Source organism: Carcharhinus amblyrhynchos, chromosome 2 (assembly GCF_965287045.1).
Source record: "Carcharhinus amblyrhynchos chromosome 2, sCarAmb.v2.hapA, whole genome shotgun sequence".
Classification (NCBI taxonomy): domain Eukaryota; kingdom Metazoa; phylum Chordata; class Chondrichthyes; order Carcharhiniformes; family Carcharhinidae; genus Carcharhinus; species Carcharhinus amblyrhynchos.
In genome coordinates, this window is record NC_137325.1 from 84,669,625 (window position 1) to 84,689,947 (window position 20,323).

The following is a 20,323-nucleotide window of genomic DNA, read 5'->3' on the forward strand; positions in this document are numbered from 1 at the left end:
CCTTTGGATAAATTGAACAATGATTCTCAAAAATATATTAATACATTCAAAATATCAGTTATGCATTTTTAAATCATAATCATTTTGTTTAAAACTCAGTGTATTTCGTGGGTACAAATTGCTTTCTTGTTAGCTTATAAGTCTGTTTTAAAGTCATTTAACTCAATGTTCTGTCAGTAGTTCTGTCAGTGTCTTAATGTCAAATGTTTTAAAAATCTTTACTTACCTATTATGATTTTTCCTCTTTACAAAACAACATGCTACATTAAAGAAAATCTTTTAATTTCCATCGCTGGATATAATGTTGGATTAGATATATTCTGTTCCCAATCAACAAGTGGAATCTTTCTCATAGTTTGATATAATTTATAGCAGTTCACAGTCACAAATTGTGGGTATTGATTATACAGTTTGTTAGACATTTTGTTTCATAATGGAAGACCTCCATATAAGAAAGCAATTTCTTCTGAGGTCATTTAGTTATTTGGAATTCTCTTGCCCATTGAGCTGTGGAGGACATATCATTGAATAAATCCAAGGCTGAGTCAGACAGATTTTTGATTGACAATGAGTCAATAATCATGGACAGCAGGCAGAAAGATGGAGTTCAGGTTGATCAGCCATGATCTTATTGAATGATGGAGCAGGCTGAATGGGTCAAATGGCCTATTCCTACCTCTTATGTAAACCACTTCATTTGGTTATTGCTTTCAATTTGTGGCAGTGAGCTGTTAGGGATAATGGTGTGGTGGCAGGGGATAGGTGTTGGAGTGTGTGGTTGTGAGCAGTGTGTGGTAATGCAATGTACTTACTGGAACATAATTTACTATTTTACAGATCTTTGGGGATTAGGATTCTACACAGTATTATGATTTCAGTTGAGACCAGTAATTTAACAAAAATTCCAAGATCCTAGTTATTTATTGGAAGTACAAGTTTGCACAATTTAAAACAAAATAATTTTTGCTGTACAATTGTTAAACACTAAAAACTATCTTTGGTAAGACCTACACTTAAAAACCCAGAATTCACCCAAGTTAAACATGCATTCATCGGCAAATTGCTGATGATTATAAACTATAAATCACAATCAATGGCCAACACAACTAAGACAGATCTTACAAATTAGTTCAGCAGCCCACTAAGCTAATAGGTCATTAATCTTAGTCCTAATGCCCTTCAAAACACTGTCATCCTCACAAAGAATTTCAGCTCCCCTTATTCTAAGACGTAGCCTATCTCCAGCTGAGAGAAGTGCACAACCAGCCCTGTTCGCCCCGTGTCGGCATAGATTTCCTCCAGGTGCTATGGTTTTCTTCCACATTCCAAAGATGTGCACTTTAGATGGATCGGCCACACTACATTCTCCCTCAGCGTACCCGAACAGTTGCTGGAGTGTGGCAACCGTGGAATTTTCTCAATAACTTCAGTGCAGTGTTAATGTAAGCCTGCTTGTGACTAATAAATAAACCAACTTTAAAGAAAGCTAAATTCCATGGGCATGGTCTTCACTAAATGTAGCACACGACTGCAAAGCCTCCTCAACTCTGCTTCTCACAGTCTGAATGGCACAGATACATTGATGTATTCTTCAAGTAACAGAAGATACTGTATTTTTGCCTATTCTCAGCTTTTGGATCTAGCCTCCATCTAGCCTGCCTGTACTGCACCACAAGGATCAATGACTGACTCTGATGGCTATGTTGCTTTTTGTATGGTTTCAAGCAGTTTCAGTCTCCCCAGAGGTTTTGATTTCCAATCTTAGTTCCTGTCTTAGTTTCCCTAAACCTGAAAGGGTTGGTTTCCTTTACAGTTTCTCTTTTCAACGAGGGTATATCTCAAAAATACCAGCTTTGAAACCATGGATTCCATCATAATAATAATGTTTTAATTTAAAACATTAGGGCAGTGGATAGAGGAGAGCCGGTGGATGTGGTCTTTCTGGATTTTCAGAAGGCGTTTGACAAGGTACCTCACAAGAGGTTATTGCAGAAGGTCAGGGGACATGGAGTTGGGGGTAGGGTGTTAGCGTGGATAGAGGATTGGTTGTCAAATAGGAGGCAGAGAGTGGGGGTCAATGGGTGCTATTCGGATTGGCGGTTGGTGACTAGTGGGGTGCCCCAGGGGTCGGTGCTGGGGCCTCAGCTATTTACCATTTATATAGATGATCTGGAGGAGGGAACCGAGTGCAGGGTGTCGAAATTTGCTGATGACACCAAGATTGGGGGAAAGGCAAATTGTGCGGAGGGTGTGGAGAGTCTGCAGAAGGATCTAGATAGGCTGGGCGAATGGGCCAGGAAATGGCAAATGGAATTTAATGTTGGCAAGTGTGAGGTGGTCCACTTTGGTAGGAAGAATGGTAGGAAGGACTATTACTTACATGGCGAAAAACTGCAGCAGGCGACGGTGCAGAGGGACCTCGGGGTCCTTGTGCATGAGTCGCAAAAACCCAGCTTGCAGGTGCAGCAGGTGGTCAGGAAGGCAAATGGGATGCTGGCCTTCATAGCGAGGGGGATTGAATATAAAAGTAGGGAGGTCTTGCTGCAGCTGTATAGGGCATTGGTGAGGCCGCAGCTGGAGTACTGTGTGCAGTTTTGGGCGCCGCACCTGCGCAAGGATATTTTGGCCCTGGGGGGAGTGCAGAGGAGGTTTACTAGGCTGATACCGGAGTTGAGGGGATTGAGCTATGAGGAGAGGCTGAATAAACTAGGCTTGTACTCATTAGAGTTTAGAAGAATGAGGGGAGATCTCATTGAGACGTATAAGATGATGAATGGGATGGATAGGATAGAGGTGGAGAGACTCTTCCCGCTCAAAAAAGACAGTAGGACTAGGGGGCACAGCCTCAAGATAAAGGGGAGGCGGTTTAGAACGGAGTTGAGGAGGAACTTCTTCACTCAAAGGGTGGTGAATCTCTGGAATTCTCTGCCCGTTGAAGTGGTGGAGGCTGCCTCGCTAAATATTTTTAAGAAGCGGGTTGATGGGTTCTTGATAAGAGAGGGGATTAAGGGTTATGGGGAGAGGGCGGGAAAGTGGAACTGAGCCACAACAGATCAGCCATGATCTTATTGAATGGCGGGGCAGGCTCGAAGGGCTAGATGGCCTACTCCTGCTCCTATTTCTTATGTTCTTATGTTCTTAAATCACAATATTAAGGAAAATGGTGAACAGAAGCCAGACACTTTCGCATGACGGGAAAAAGGGAATAATGTGAGCTAGCTTACGTTTGGCTGCTCTCCTACACTTCTGAGAATCTGATACAGAGTCACAGTGGCAGAAGTCTAGGAGTAGATCCTATGTCCAATAAGTTTGGTGCAGGGAAATGTGAAAAGGGTCAAGATATGAAAATTAGTCACTTGTTGTACAGAACTTGAGTATTACTGAATAAAGTAGACGTGCTATCAAAGCATTTCATCTTGAACTCATCAGGACAGATTCACAAGATTGTCAATTGCAAAGTGAACAACAATTTATATTACTTGAGAAGAATGTGCTTATTGGTTGGCAAATGGATTTTAATTCGTAGACGTGTTGTCATGCAGAGTACATCAGGGAACAGTTAACTGCCAAGCTTTTGTTTAAATTCAAATAAGGCAAGTTGACTTTGATTTGTCAAGACATTGCCCTAGGGAATGAAGCAGGGAATGAAGCAGGGAATGGCTGCTCACTCCCCCCCCTCCAACCCCCACCCCCCACCACCAACAAATGTTTTTGTTTAATTGAAAAAGGTGCAAAGGAGATTTCTGTTTGTAGATGAATTAGAATAAATGTTAAAAGTTCCCTGGGGCATTCTCCATGACAATGCCTCTACCAAAGTCCACTTGCCAACCAATCAGCTCTCCCTTCTCACATAGTATAAATTGTAGTTTCCTTTGAGATTTGGTATTCTTGCAAATCAGTCCCGATGAATGCAAGATGAAAAGCTTTGATAGGATGTCTCTCTTGTCAACAAAATGACAAATTCAGCAATTGTGAAATTAATGAAGATTGACATCATAATTATAAAATTAACCAAAGAGAAATAATTTAAATTGAAACTCAAGTCATCATCAATTTGTACAGAAATATTTGTTTATCCAAAATGTAAACAAAGTTGACTAGTATCAAAACCATCTGTCATCTATTGCCCTCAATTCAATTTACAATTCAACAATTGTGCTACAATGAATCAATTCATTGATGAGCAAGATTTGCTTTCTGAACAGCAAAGAATATGTTAAACAGTGGGCAGAATTTAAAGCCTCCAGAGGCTGGAGGCAGAGGGCAATTTAGTCAGGCAAAAGTGGGCACCTCACTGCTTTTAAGTCCAGACTGCCAAAGGTTTCTGAAAGGCACTCTGACCAAAGAACTAATTGAAGTCCTTCAGTGAGCAATTAATGCCTATGTAAGAGCTTCCCTTATCCTTCTACCACTTGTATTCAACTTGCGGGGTGGGATGGGTTGTGTGTGTGTCTGAGTCTGCGTGAGTCTACGCGAGTGTACGTGTTGCCACATGGAGAACCCAAAAGGTAAACTCTGCAGCGTTTGTCAGAGTTTTATGAACAGCAAGAGGCCATTTAGCCCATCATGTCTATGCTGGCCATTGAGGACCTGTCTGTTCTAATGCCATTTTCCAGCACTTGATCTCTGGCCTTGCAATGTTTTGGCATTTCAAATACTCATCTAAAAGCTTCTGAAACGTTGAGAGAGTTCCTGCCTTCACCACTATTTCAGACAGTGAGTTCCACACTCCCAAGTTTTCAAATCCCCTCGAAATCTCCTGCCCATTACCGTAAATCCATGCCCCCTTGTTATTGATCCCTCTACTAACAGGCAAGTTTCTTCTTATCTACCTCGATAAATTTGCACACTTTGATCAGGTCTCCCCTCAACCACAAACTCTCTTGATAGCTAAAATGCTCCAGCTCAGGCAACTTCATGTTTATCTCCTCTATACCCTTTCTAATGGAATCACATGGCCTAATAAGCATGTTATGCAGTTCCATCACAACCTCCCTAAACTTATATTCTATGCCTTGGCTAATAAAGGCAAGAATCCCATACGTCTTCCTAACTACCTGTCCTGCTGCCTTTGCTTGTGACTGCTGAATGGGTTCCTCATTCCTCAGTGTCTGATTAAGGAACCCTGCACTGGAAAGGGGTTAGGCAGCTGAAAGCCATCCCCTGGCCTTTTCCTCCTTCCATGATTCTCATCCCACAACTCCCTGGGCCTCTAGTGAGTGAACTGTAGGGCAGCTGGCACCACTTGCAGTGGCATTGGACAGCTGCCAGATTCTGTAAGGCTAGAAGCTCTTGATGAGTGTGATTTACACCCCAGGATCGTTAATCCCAGGAAAGGGCTGACATTGACCACTTTAATACAGCACGCCTTCCCCAAAGGAGGTGTCACAGGTCTCCCACCAGTTCTCCAGCTGGTGGATGAAATGCCCATTGCTGACATTAAATTCAGTCTAACATATATTAAACACATTGTACTTTTGTATGTACAAATCTCCCATGGTGGTGTGCATGAGGAATCAACACTAAATGCTGAATTTCAGTTCATGCAGGGTCAGAGAGGAGGAGAATAATAGACAACATAGATATAATGGGCTGAATTTTCCCAGCTCTATGTTGGAAGGGGTGGGGGTTTAGGTGGTGTGTTGGTGGTAGGAGAAAATAGTGGCGAGTCATGTAGGAGTTGGCGAGGGCACAGGTCATTATACATGAAGTACATTGGTCCTGATGTTTTGGGACCATTCTGCAGTTAAGAAAATCATTAATTAACCACAACATGCTGCTTTCTGTCATTTAGCTTGCTTCTTATCTATGTTGCTATATTGCTTTTACTATCATACAAGTATCTTACACATATGGGTCGGCTGTCTTTAATTAAGTTGTGCTTTCCGAGGTAAGAATTAATGTTATCCTACATCACAGCATTCAGACTTGTATCCATTAGCATGGGTAAGTCGATAGATTCCCTTTTTCCCCGTTTGGAGTGCAGAAAGCGTTCCAGTCCTCTGTCATAGCTTTCATTTAAAGATTTTCAAATAATTGTGATCAGAGGCTCTGGAATTTTCTCTATGGTTCCTTAAACATTCTATGGTGCGTACTTAACTCTGAAAAAAAATGCCATAACACTGTTCATAAATCTTTTTGAATTACCATAATAAACATCTCATTGCCCATGGAGCCATGTAATCATCATGTCATTTCCAGCCCATTACCTCAGAAACTGCACTAATAAACCATCATTACATACTTAGTTACTTACAGGGCAAAACCAGTTAACGCATTTACTTTATTTGTACATACAATCCAAAATGCATATTAAACTTGCACATAACAGAAAACTTGTTTTTTCAAGAAACGGTGTGTGAAATTGATTATATTATGGGTAATTATAGCTTATTCATGTCAGCTTATCTCAGTTAATTGTACTGCACCTTTAGATAAGCGATCTTAATCCACTACCAGAGGTTTGAACACTAAAGCCCAGATTTTGAGGTCAGCAGTAAAGTAACAAAATTCACCTGTGATTGCAAAGACAACTTCCACAAAGATCTAGTAAGTGTGATATGGGTTTCATTTTTTTTTACAAATGCTAGCATTAGGGAGTTTCTGGTGTCTAGCAACTGTGATGCCATCAAGCAGGCTAAACAATCAGATTGATGAATTTCCACGGACAACAAATTAAGAAAGAATGAGCAACTTTTTACAATTTTCCAGAAAGTGAAAAAAAAATTGGGACATGCATCCGAAATTAAGGTAGTGGGTAAAATATCATAAACAAAATGTCAATGAAATTTTCATAATGGAGTGGAGAAATTTGATGTTTAACAAACATCAAATGAGTTTTTGAAAGCCAGAGGTTGTAACTAAAAGATCCGCAAGACCTCATTCAACAGACATAACTTTTTAAAACAGTTCTTACAACTAGAATAATAGCACAAGAAGTTCACATCAATTCAGCAATCTCTGACTGGTAGCCATACATGAGACTTCAATATCACACGGAGGAGCAGGAAATCAGACAGCATTTCTAGATTTCCACAAGTGCCCTACGGGAATGTCAGGAGTTGCTCTTAGTTTTGTAGAACAGTGACAGAGAACGGGGACAGTTTTACCGATATTACAACCGCAAATTCCAGATCATAATCTAGGCTGACATTCCAGAGCAAATAATAAGATAGTAACATGTTCTTGGAATTGTCTTCAATCGAATGAGGTGTTGAACTGAGGATTTATTTACCAATGGTCCAGCTAACATTAATGATCCATGGTAAGAGTGAATAAGTATCCCTGATTAAGTGAACTTGTAACATTTATTCCTCACCAGCCTTCCAAATTCCACCCTCCACAAACTCTGCTCAATAGATCTTTCTTGTCTGACTACACAAAGCTCAGCTCCTTTATTGCTTTAATCTTGCCAACTTCCATTGGCTTCCAATGCCCTACTTTACTTCTTTGTTTCAATACTTCACACCGTTGCACTTTCCTCCAGCCGCATATATCTGAGCTCACACTTTGAACTTCCAATGCTGTTCATATGTATCACCTCCATCTGCTCCACATTCAGTGGCACATCTCTCTGGAATGTCCTCCCTTGTAACACCTCATCTCACCTTGAAAAGCCAAACTAAAACATTCTATTCCTGCTCAATTTGGCTCCAACTCAAAGCATCTCAGAACATTAAACGTGTTCTATAAATGTAAGCTACTGTAGTTAATGTCAAAATCTGCCTTGAACAAGTTCAAGACCTAGGGATGATTCTCCCGTCACACCGCGCTAAGTGTTTAGTGTGGTGGGCCAGGGGAATCACGTGTGGGCTGTTTCGTGGGATTTAAGAACATAAGAAATAGGAGCAGGAGGAGGCCATCTAGCCCTTCGAGCCTGCCCCACCATTTCAACAAGATCATGGCTGATCTGAAGTGGATCAGTTCCACTTTCCCGCTTTCTCCCCATAACCCTTAATTCCCTTGTCTATCAGAAACCTATCTACCCGTGACTTAAATATATTCAGCGAGGCAGCCTCCACCACTTCAACGGCCAGAGAATTCCAGAGATTCACCACCTTTTGAGTGAAGAAGTTCCTCCTCAACTCCAATCTAAATTGTGCACCTCCCCCCCACCCTTATTTTGAGGCTGTGCCCTCTAGTTCTGCTATCCTTTCTAAGTGGGAAGAATCTCTCTACCTCTACCCTATCTATCCCTTTCATTATCTTATGTGTCTCTATAAGATCCCCCCTCAGCCTTCTAAACTCTAACAAGTACAGACCCAGTCTATTTAATCTCTCCTCATAGGCTAACGCCCTCATCTCCGGTATCAGCCTAGTGAACCTTCTCTGCACTCGCTCCAAGGCCAATATATCATTCCACAAATGTGGCGACCAAAACTGCACACAGTACTCCAGTTGCGGCCTCACCAGTGCCCTGTACAGTTGCAGCAAGACCTCCCTACTTCTATATTCTATCCCCCTCGCTATAAAGGCCAACATTCCATTCGCCTTCTTGATCACCTGCTGCACCTGCAGACTGGGTTTTTACAATTCATGCACAAGGACCCCCAGGTCCCTCTGCACCACAGCATGCTGCAGCTTTTCACCTTTTAAATAATAATCCCTCCTACTATTATTTCTACCCAAGTGGATAACCTCACATTTGCTAACATTATACTCCATCTGCCAGGTCCTCACCCACTCACTCAGCCTATCCAGATCTCTCTGCAGACTTTCCGCACCTTCTACGCAATTTGCTTTTCCACTCATCTTCGTGTCATCAGCAAATTTCGTCACCCTACACTCAGCCCCCTCCTCCAGATCATCTATGTAAATGGTAAACAATTGAGGCCCCAGCACCGATTCCTGCGGCACTCCACTAGTCACTAACTACCAACCAGAATAACACCCATTGATTCCTACTCTCTGCTTCCTATTAGGCAACCAATCCGCTATCCACATTAACACCTTACCCCCAACTCCGTGCACCCTAACCTTTTGCAGCAACCTTTTGTGAGGCACCTTATCAAACGCCTTTTAGAAATCTGAAAACACCACATCCGCCGCTTCCCCTCTGTCTACCGCACTAGTCACATCCTCATAGAAATCCAATAAATTCATTAAACACGACTTCCTCTTAACGAACGTGTGCTGCGTCTGCTTGATCAAACCATTCTTTTCTAGATGCCTAGTTATTTCTTCTTTGATGACGGATTCAAGCATTTTTCCGACTACAGATGTTAAACTAACCGGCCTATAATTCCCTGCCTTTTGTCTGCTACCTTTTTTAAACAGTGGCGTAACATTAGCCGTTTTTCAATCTTCCAGCACTTCCCCGGAGTCCAGTGAATTTTGATAAATAATTACTAAGGCATCCGCTAGCACCTCTGCCATTTCTTTCAGAACCCTGGGATGCATTCCATCCAGTCCCGGGGACCTGTCTACCTTCAGTCCCATTAGTCTATCAAGCACTACCTCTCTCGTGACAGTAATCGCATTAAGGACTTCATCTCCTTCCATCCTTCTTTCTTTTTTTGCATGTGTCCCCATCATGCATGCATCTCCAAGCACCGTATATCCAGTGCAGTCAGGACCATGTTGGAAATTGGCGGTAACAGTCATTTATATCTATTTTAAATGTGATTAGCATCAGTGCAATTTCACTCGATGGGGTTCAGACTAGCTCCCCACTTTCGGGGAAGTAGTAGGATGACGTCACTGGAATGAAGGGGTGGGGGCAATCAGTCCTCCCAGGGGGTCAGGTGGCGGGGCAGTGGTGCCCCTGAGCATGGGCACCATGGCACTGCCAGCCTGTGTCCCCAGCACTGCCCAAGAAGCAAAGTGCCCATGCCCCTGCCAAGGGGCTAGACCTAGGAGTGATGATTGGTGGGGATCCCGCTGCAACTCTGCACGGGGATTGGTCAGGGCAGGGGGGGGGGGGTGCGCGCCAGTGATTAGGGTGGCCTGGGGAGTGTGCCTGTCATCACTGCTGGGGTGAGAGGCTGGAGATCGGGATACTCTGGGACCAGGGGGGCGGGGGATGTTGTTGAGCTTGACCCAGGAATGGTCATGGGAGCTGTGATTGGGCAAGGGGATAGGGTGGAGGGGACAGTTCTGCAAGGGTCCCACACCGGCCAGCAATCGAGCTGACCAGCAAACTGCGGGCTGACAGATAGGGGACACTGCACATGTGCAGATGCCCGGAATAGTCAGCTTCCAGCATGAATAGGCCCTGACCTCCTATCTTTTAAAGATATTTACAATTGTGACCAATAGAGTGTGGGAGATTCAAGTGTGAACTTGCACTGAAAAAAAACAATCGTGATTGTGGGAAAACCAGTTTTCCCATGAATTCAGCACTTCCTAAAATTTATTTGGGAAAATCGCCCCCTCCCCCTTGATAATGACATCAGGTTCAAAGAAATGCCTGTGCGACCTGGAATTGCCATAGGGATGACAAGTTAAGAAGCAGCGGGTGAATAGAAAATTAATAGCATTGGGGATAAGCAGGCTTCAAACAGATAAACAGATTGTGTTGTTGAAGTAGACCTCTGAGAATAGAGCAGAGATTGTATTACTGTATGTGTTATCCAGTTGGAAAAGACAGAATGGAAGACAGAAAGGACAAGGGATTGTGGATTGGAAAAGACCCATTGCTTCTGTCAGAACTATCTTGACCTGAGCGAACAAGGTCTTTATCAGCATGCATCTTGTTGTTAGTATTCATATCTTGGGACTTGGGGATACAATGCAGCTGTTGGCGAATACCACTCAGCCAAAAAAAATTGGATGGGAAGTACACAATCTTACAAAATAGAGGCAGAGTTGGAAAGATTGTGCAATTGCATGTGGTCCCATATACTGAAACTTAACTTTTTGTTTGAAATGCCCTTCACCTGTAAATTAATATTTGAATCATGTTGATTCTAGTTGGTTTGTTACTGTAAATGTTTTAAAATTTGAATTCTTGTCCATTGGTTTTCTGTCAGCTATATAGGGATTTTTTCTTTTTTTAAGAAATCATTGGTATCTATTGGCAACATAGCAAAATCTAACCTTCAATGAGTGTCTGGATCACTTCTTTATGGCCCATCTCACAAGCCCGGAAAAGTGGTGTGTGTTTCATCACATCCATGGCATCTACCTGTGCCCCGTATTTCAACAGTAACTTCACTGTGCTGACGTGACCAGACAGGACTGCAGCGTGTAGAGCTAGATGTACAGAAAGGAAAAAGTATTGAAATCAACTATTTTCAAATGGACATTCTGACACTTCATTTAAACAATACACACATAGGGATTGAATTTCTTACCTTTACAACATAGAAAATTTTAATTCAATATCGGAGTTGGGGGTAGGGTGTTAGCGTGGATAGAGGATTGGTTGTCAAATAGGAGGCAGAGAGTGGGGGTCAATGGGTGCTATTTGGATTGGCGGATGGTGACTAGTGCAGTGCCCCAGGGGTCGGTGCTGGGGCCTCAGCTATTTACCATTTATATAGATGATCTGGAGGAGGGAACCGAGTGTATGGTGTCGAAATTTGCTGATGACACCAAGATTGGTGGAACGGCAAATTGTGCGGAGGGTGTGGAGAGTCTACAGAAGGATCTAGATAGGCTGGGCGAATGGGCCAGGAAATGGCAAATGGAATTTAATGTTGGCAAGTGCGAGGTGGTCCACTTTGGTAGGAAGAATGGTAGGAAGGATTATTACTTACGTGGCGAAAAACTGCAGCAGGCGACGGTGCAGAGGGACCTCGGGGTCCTTGTGCATGAGTCGCAAAAACCCAGCTTGCAGGTGCAGCAGGTGGTCAGGAAGGCAAATGGGATGCTGGCCTTCATAGCGAGGGGGATTGAATATAAAAGTAGGGAGGTCTTGCTGCGGCTGTATAGGGCATTGGTGAGGCCGCAGCTGGAGTACTGTGTGCAGTTTTGGTCACCACACTTACGCAAGGATATTTTGGCCTTAGAGGGAGTGCAGAGGAGGTTTACTGGGCTGATGCCGGAGTTGAGGGGGTTAAGCTATGAGGAGGGGCTGAATAAATTAGACTTGTACTTGTTAGAGTTTAGAAGAATGAGGGGAGATCTCATTGAGACGTATAAGATGATGAATGGGATGGATAGGATAGAGGTGGAGAGACTCTTCCCGCTCAGAAAGGATAGTAGGACTAGGGGGCACAGCCTCAAGATAAAGGGGTTTAGAACGGAGTTGAGGAGGAACTTCTTCACTCAAAGGGTGGTGAATCTCTGGAATTCTCTGCCCGTTGAAGTGGTGGAGGCTATCTCGCTAAATATTTTTAAGACGCGGGTTGATGGGTTTTTGATAAGAGAGGGGATTAAGGGTTATGGGGAGAGGGCGAGAATGTGGAACTGAGCCACGACAGATCAGCCATGATCTTATTGAATGGCGGGGCAGGCTCGAGGGGCTGGATGGCCTACTCCTGCTCCTATTTCTTGTGTTCTTGTGTGTAAACTTTATCAAGTGCGGTACTTCAAATGTGCACGCAGATTTCTTCAAAAAGAAAATCGCATTCAAGACTGAATGAAATTCATTAATTTTCTTCATGGGCATGGTGGTCTGGTTGTTATGTTGCTGAAACAATTCAGAGTCTAAACATGGTCCAGACAACAAAAGTTTAAATATAATCATGGTGGTCTGAGAATCTGAATTCAGTTTCAAAAATCTGGAATTAAGCTGCTATCAGTAAAAGGCAATCATTAATGAAGCTAACTGATATGCCATGTGGGGATGGAAACCTACTTTCTTTACTTGGTCTATCTTATAAATGAATCCAGGCCCATGCCAAAACTGTTGACTCATAAATGCCCTCTGAAATGACCTGGTTAGACACACGTTTGTATCAAACTACTACACTACAGCAGCTGAAGAAGATGGCTCACTGTCATCTTCTCAGGGCAACAAGAGACACAACAAACCATTTTATTCAAATGTAAACACTTGGTGGGGTTGCTTTGTTGACGTTCGTTTCACAGCTGCATTCATGTAGACATGGAGACATGAAAGGCCAATAATATGAATCAAAGAAAATATGTTTGGTTAGAAATCGACAAAAACTATTTGTACTCACGTAGCATCTTAAACAAAATAAAACATCTTAAGGTGCATTATAAAGCAAAATCCGAGACCGAGCCATGTAATATTAAGGTTGATGAATAAAAGTTTGTTCAAAGAGATAACTGTAGAAACATGGGCAATAAGAGAGGGAGTATGCCATTCGAGCTGCTCCAGTATTTAATATGATCATGGTTTCAAGGAATGTCTTAAAGGAGAAAAGGGAAGAAGCGGGCTGGAGAGCTTTACGGAGAGAATTCTAGACTTGAGGCCAAAGTATCTTAAGGCACAACCACCAAAAGCCAATTAAAATCTGAAGCTAATCAGCTGCAATGCAACATAAATGAACTGGCAGAATAAGCAGACAAATGTCAGGTGGAATTTAAAATCGAAAAGTGGGAGATGATGCACAAGGGATGGGTGTATAAAAGTCATTGAAAGTGATAGGGCAGGTTGAGAGAATAACTAATAAATCAAGCAGCTTCCTAGGCTTTACTTTTAAGGGCAGAGTTATATTAAACTTGTATAAAACGCTGGTTACTGGTTAAGCCTCAACTGGAGACGAAGGCATTAGATACAGTGCAGAACGACATCACAAAAATGGTTCCAGGGATGAGGAATTTTGTTGCATAGATAAGCTGGAAACGCTGGGACTGATTTTCCTGGAGAAGAAGGCCAAGATGAGATTTGAAATGAGATATTCCAAATTACTGGGTGACTAGACAGCGTAGGGAAAAATAGCTCCTATTGGTAACAGGATTAAGAACAAGATGGCACAGATTTAATATAATTGACAAATGAATTAATGATGGCATGTGGAAATGTTTCCTCATGCAGAAAGTGGTTAGGATCTGAAAGCACTCATAAGAACATAAGAACATAAGAAATAGGAGCAGGAGTAGGCCATCTAGCCCTTCGAGCCTGCCCCGCCATTCAATAAGATCATGGCTGATCTGTTGTAGCTCAGTTCCACTTTCCCGCCCTCTCCCCATAACCCTTAATCCCCTCTCTTATCAAGAACCCATCAACCCGCTTCTTAAAAATATTTAGCGAGGCAGCCTCCACCACTTCAACGGGCAGAGAATTCCAGAGATTCACCACCCTTTGAGTGAAGAAGTTCCTCCTCAACTCCGTTCTAAACCGCCTCCCCTTTATCTTGAGGCTGTGCCCCCTAGTCCTACTGTCTTTTTTGAGCGGGAAGAGTCTCTCCGCCTCTATCCTATCCATCCCATTCATCATCTTATACGTCTCAATGAGATCTCCCCTCATTCTTCTAAACTCTAACGAGTACAAGCCTAGTTTATTCAGCCTCTCCTCATAGCTCAATCCCCTCAACTCCGGTATCAGCCTAGTAAACCTCCTCTGCACTCCCTCCAGGGCCAAAATATCCTTGCGCAGGTGCGGCGCCCAAAACTGCACACAGTACTCCAGCTGCGGCCTCACCAATGCCCTATACAGCTGCAGCAAGACCTCCCTACTTTTATATTCAATCCCCCTCGCTATGAAGGCCAGCATCCCATTTGCCTTCCTGACCACCTGCTGCACCTGCAAGCTGGGTTTTTGCGACTCATGCACAAGGACCCCGAGGTCCCTCTGCACCGTCGCCTGCTGCAGTTTTTCGCCACGTAAGTAATAGTCCTTCCTACCATTCTTCCTACCAAAGTGGACCACCTCACACTTGCCAACATTAAATTCCATTTGCCATTTCCTGGCCCATTCGCCCAGCCTATCTAGATCCTTCTGCAGACTCTCCACACCCTCCGCACAATTTGCCTTTCCCCCAATCTTGGTGTCATCAGCAAATTTCGACACCCTGCACTCGGTTCCCTCCTCCAGATCATCTATATAAATGGTAAATAGCTGAGGCCCCAGCACCGACCCCTGGGGCACCCCACTAGTCACCAACCGCCAATCCGAATAGCACCCATTGACCCCCACTCTCTGCCTCCTATTTGACAACCAATCCTCTATCCACGCTAACACCCTACCCCCAACTCCATGTCCCCTGACCTTCTGCAATAACCTCTTGTGAGGTACCTTGTCAAACGCCTTCTGAAAATCCAGAAAGACCACATCCACCGGCTCTCCTCTATCCACTGCCCTAGACACATCCTCATAGAACTCCAGTAAATTTGTCAGACACGACTTCCCTTTAATGAAACCGTGTTGCGTCCGCCCTATCAAGCAATTCCCTTCAAGATGCCTTGCAATTTCCTCCTTAATGACGGATTCTAACATTTTACCTACCACAGACGTTAAACTAACCGGCCTATAATTCCCCAAGAGTGTGGTGGCGGCTGGTTCAAATGAGGGATTCAAGAATAAATTAGATTAGTGGGAAAGAAAGAATTTGGAACGCTACAGAGAGGAGTGAAGGCAGGAAAAAAAACAAAAAGATGGGTACCTGGCATAAAAATAGCTAACTGGCACAAAAGGGGTTAAAAGGCACTGCACTGACTTCCAGCACAGACACTGACTTTCAAACACAGACAGACAATCACTTAAAATCTAAACCACAGGACAGACAGTTAATTGAATTAAAACAGGGAACAAACGCTTCAGGAAGCCAGGCACCTTAAAAAAATAAAGATAGTCCTGGGATAATGGGGGTCTGATAGGGAGATTAAGAAAAACATAAAGGAACCATGTCCTACAAGAATAGAATAAATTAAGTCATTGATAAGAGGAAATGTACCCATTCATGGAACAATGTGATATTGAAATGATAATGGCTGTACCTGTCCATAATAATGAGCTAAGAAATGTTGAACTCTGTACAATGTTGTTGACTATAACGATGTGATAATTGTGTCTGGTCCACCTATTGTATAAAGGGTATAAAGGCGGACTGCTTCTATTGTTTCATCGAGAGAAGGTAGCTGTCCAGTAGTGCGAGGTGCTGGTGCTTTCTCTCCACGAAGCTTCGTTAAAAATAAACTATATTACTGACTCTCCAGTCAGACTCAGAAATGGTGTTTTTTTCCCACAACAGGAGACACAGGAGTGAATTGCTCCTCAGACAATCAACACAGTGTTATAATTCAGGTCAGAAACTCCAAAGTGTTTTATGAAGTCTGCCTGGATCACAAGTTTTGCAGTTTGAATTTGGCTAGCATAAACATGAGATTTTTCATTTTGGATTTGATTCAACTGACCCACTGGGGAGCTTTGAGCAAACAAAGTTTATTTAAGAATACATTTAATACTATAGAAAGAAAATTAGCATAACTTTTACCAATTACAAACAGAAAAACAATGACGTTATATAAACCTTAATAGCTAAACACCATTCCAACCAAACAAATCCCAAAAACAAACCCTTGCCACAGGTTTAGCACAGAAAATACGAATGCTCACGTGATGCTTGAACTTAGTCCTTTGGTTGGATGATACAGTTCTCTTGCTAAACACGAAGTCAGATCAGCTTCCCAGAACACCAGGGAGAGAGGGAGACTCTAGTTACCAGCTAGCAAACTACTAACACCAGAATTTTCACTCCAGGAAGGCCAGGATACCTACCTCTAGCTAACAAGCAGAATTTCCAATAGCAGGGAGAGAGAAAAACAGAAATACTGCTTTTCAGTTTGGTGTCCAAACACCTTCCAAACTAAAATAGCAGATCAAAACTAAAAATGAAAGAACTACTGTCACCTGACCTGTCAATCATTCTCTACCCTAACAATGCAGGGTCATAAAACAAATCCCAGAAAGTACCCAAGGCCCAGGGTAAACAAAGCCCCATTTAAACCATTGAATCAGCAATAAAAAGACATCTAAGCAGGCAATTGGCACCACAATGAAACCAAAAGGCCTGCTCACAAACAGCAGAGAACATGATTTAAAAAAAAATTCTTAAAGACAAACTAACATCACATAACATGGACCAAATGGTCTCCTTCTGGGCTGTAACCATTCTGTTATTCTGCAACTATACGGCTAGTCCCCAGGTACCTCTAACTATACCTCTTGGCATAAAAGCAGAAGTGACATATTTTCTTCTAGCTATCTAGCTCCCTGAACAAAACTGAGATTAGTGCTGTGCTGAGTTAAGCTGTAAAATGGGCTACATGCATTACCTGGTGCTCTGCCACTCTAGTGCACAACGGGTAAATATTCTCTTACATGCAGTAAGATCTATTCCACTACATTTTCTGTATACGTGGGATTTAACTTGTTACTATTTGTTAAAACATGATCTGTTATAGTTTATGAAAGACAAAAATAACATGCTTTAGTACTCTACAGGAGAGCCTAAATACATCTGTTCAGTAACTTTGTAGGTAATTTTTAAAACCTTTTTTACTGCCTGAGCATCCACTGTCTGTGTCGTCATGATAAAGAATGAAGAATCACAACCAAGCATTCAGCAATCAGCTGTGGATTTATGTCTAACTGTTCAAAAGGTTCTGTAGCTGTTAAGGAGTAAACAATTAGGTAAGCAATCCCCTGCTGTTTAGAAGTTTTGGCTCATTCAGTCTTTAACTGCCAAGTTCTGACCCTTCTTGAACTTGCAATTCTGCTTTCTGTTCCTCTTCTTATGAAATAGATGTTGTTAATCTGTTAAACAAGTTGCATATACGATGCTAACAACAACGCAACAATAAAGAGCTGCTGTGTCAGCATGGCCTGCTTTTTCCGCTGTAAGTCATTCTGATGTTGTTTGCTTGTTTCCCACTCCAAGTACATAAGTCGTCTTGTAATCCAGATTTTCAATGATGGAGTCACAGTGACCACGGGGATTCTCAGGCCAAGCAAATACAAAAAAGGCTTTGTTTGCACAGCTAACTCAGCTACCATCACGTCCAGTAACTGACGACAGCAGTGTGGACTGGCTTCTGCAAATGTGCTACTTGTTTCCTACACTAAGGCGGAGGAATTTCACTTTCACCATTAACCAACACAATGAAAAGCTTTCAGCACTGTCAGCATCTATGGATAGCTAGATGGATTGAATTTCTTATGCCACAATATCCATCTGTCACCATGGAGCTAAGCAATGCTAGACAACGCTAGCAACTAACACCTCCTAATTTCAGTACTGCACCATTTTTTCTGAAAGAAGCTGAAACCACACGATGCAACAACTATGTTGTTGCCTGTGGTTACCAGAGGGCATGATGTGGATATGCCGACGTTGGACTGGGGTAAACACAGTAAAAAGTCTGACAACACCAGGTTTAAGTCCAACCGATTTATTTGATAGTACACTCACTAGCTTTCAGGTTAGTCCGTTCGTCACCTGACAAAGGGACTAACCCGAAAGCTAGTGAGTGTACTATCAAATAAATCAGTTGGACTTAAACCTGGTGTCGTCAAGACTTTTTACTATGGTTACCAGAGGGAGCATCCTAATGTTTCCCTAATGTAAATGTAGGCCGGAATATTCACCAAATCATGATGAGTAGGGAGCTCTTTTAAAATGGGAATTGATACCCAATTCCAGGATTCACAACCCCATTCCCCAAGTTTCCAATTTACAATGGAGTCTTTAAGAGGACAGGCAGTTTGGGGTGCTGTACTCTCAACATGCCAACTCTGTTCCAGAGATATGCAGATATCCTCAATTCCTCCTCAATTTTCAAGGAGATGGGCCAAGTTTCCAATGATAGTGGGTTCATGGCACCTCAGGAAGTCATGATCCATAGTCTGCATGAAGGCAAGTTCAATAGCTGAAATCTTTTAACCTTGTGTAAATAGGCACTGTGAAATTGACAGCAGAGATCATATAGCCACATCTGTCAATCAAGCAATGTTTTCTCAGGGGCTCAGGTTTCTGAATGGATTTCTGGGTTCTCAGTCAATATTCATTACATATTTTTAGCTGAGAACTTGGAAATCCATTAAGACTATTGAAACACTTGAGCCCCAGAGAAAATGCTGGTTAATTGACAGCTCTGACTCTCTGAAACAAAATCAGAGAATGCTGGGAAAACTCAGAAGTTCTGACAGCATCTGTAGGGAGAGAAAACATTGCGAGTCCATATGGATATTCTTCAGAGCTAAAGAGAGGGACATATGTTGAGATTATATACTGTATAAAAGGGGGTGCAACAGCTGGAACAGAGTAGGAGGTCAGTGGGAGCTGGTGAGACTGCAACATAGATGTAGCAAAACTTAAGAACATGGCAATGAATTCATGTCTCTGCTCCTTAAAAGTGTCTGTTGTGATCAATGATTATAGTTCAGGATTTGATAGTAATTAACTGCAAATCCTGTGGATAAACCAAATGCCATTTGATATAATATTTTTATGTTGGGAAGGAGAAGGATGTCTTAGGTCTGTTCATGCAGCAGACAAATATTGTAATCAAAAGAATATCTCATGTACTCATAGGGTCATTCAGCCCATCATGCCTATGCTGGTTCTTTGAAAGATTACAATTAGCCTTAGTCCCCTAATCTTCCCTACAGCCAAATGTTGTATTCAACTCCCTTTGAAAGTTACTATTGAATCTGCTTTCCACCATCCTTTTAGGCAGTACATTACAGAGTGCACAGCTCACTGCACTATAAAAAACTTCCTCTCATCACTCTTCTGGTCTCTTTGTCAATTATCTTAAATCCTTCTGATCAACCTGCCAGTCAAAAAAAATTCTGTTTTACCCTCATCATAATCCTTCATAATACTAAACAATTAATTAAAATCGGTCTTTAATTTTCTTTGCAAAGAACATCAGCTTCTCTATGGAACCGAAGTCTCTCGTCCCTGGTTTCATTCTAGTAAATCTTCTCTGACCCTCCTCAGAGCCTTGTCACCCTTTCTAATATGTGATGTCCAAAAATAGATATAATGGTCCAGCTAAAGTCTAACCAGTTATTTATAAAAGTGTAGCCTTTTGTTTAAAGCTTTTGTACTCTGTCTGTCAGTTAATAAAGCCAAGGATCCCATATGCATCTTTCAGTTTCACTTGCTCTGCACTTTCAAACATTTGGGTATATTTTAGACTTGTCCATTAACCCAGTCATATTAGGCCATGATATTAAAATTGTGCCTCAGCTCTTGTGGAATCCTAATGGAACCTGTAATACAGCATCAAGCCAAACCCTACTTCAGCGACTGGCAATTTCTTCCAGTTACGTGTAAATGGGCAGTGATGTCATTCTGCTCACAAGGAACAAACATTTACTTAATTCTGCATTTTCTTTGTTAATCTCAGATGGAATCGATTCCTAGTTGTTCTGCCTTTTTCAATTAGCTTGCATGAGGTAGGGTAGTTTATGGTAGCCCTTGACCCTGAAATCCACTCTGGGTCTGGAATTACTGATCAG

General features: G+C 42.4%; 1 protein-coding gene across 4 annotated transcripts in view; it reads right to left on the reverse strand.

The window, feature by feature from the left end:
• Positions 1-20,323, reverse strand: part of invs (inversin) — a 292,265-nt gene that overhangs the window by 120,552 nt on the left and 151,390 nt on the right. For all 4 annotated transcript variants that reach the window (XM_080208441.1, XM_080208415.1, XM_080208432.1 and 1 more), the window contains exon 10: positions 11,038-11,193. In XM_080208441.1, the coding sequence (XP_080064567.1) occupies positions 11,038-11,193 (156 nt within the window). The remainder of the gene's footprint in view (positions 1-11,037; positions 11,194-20,323) is intronic.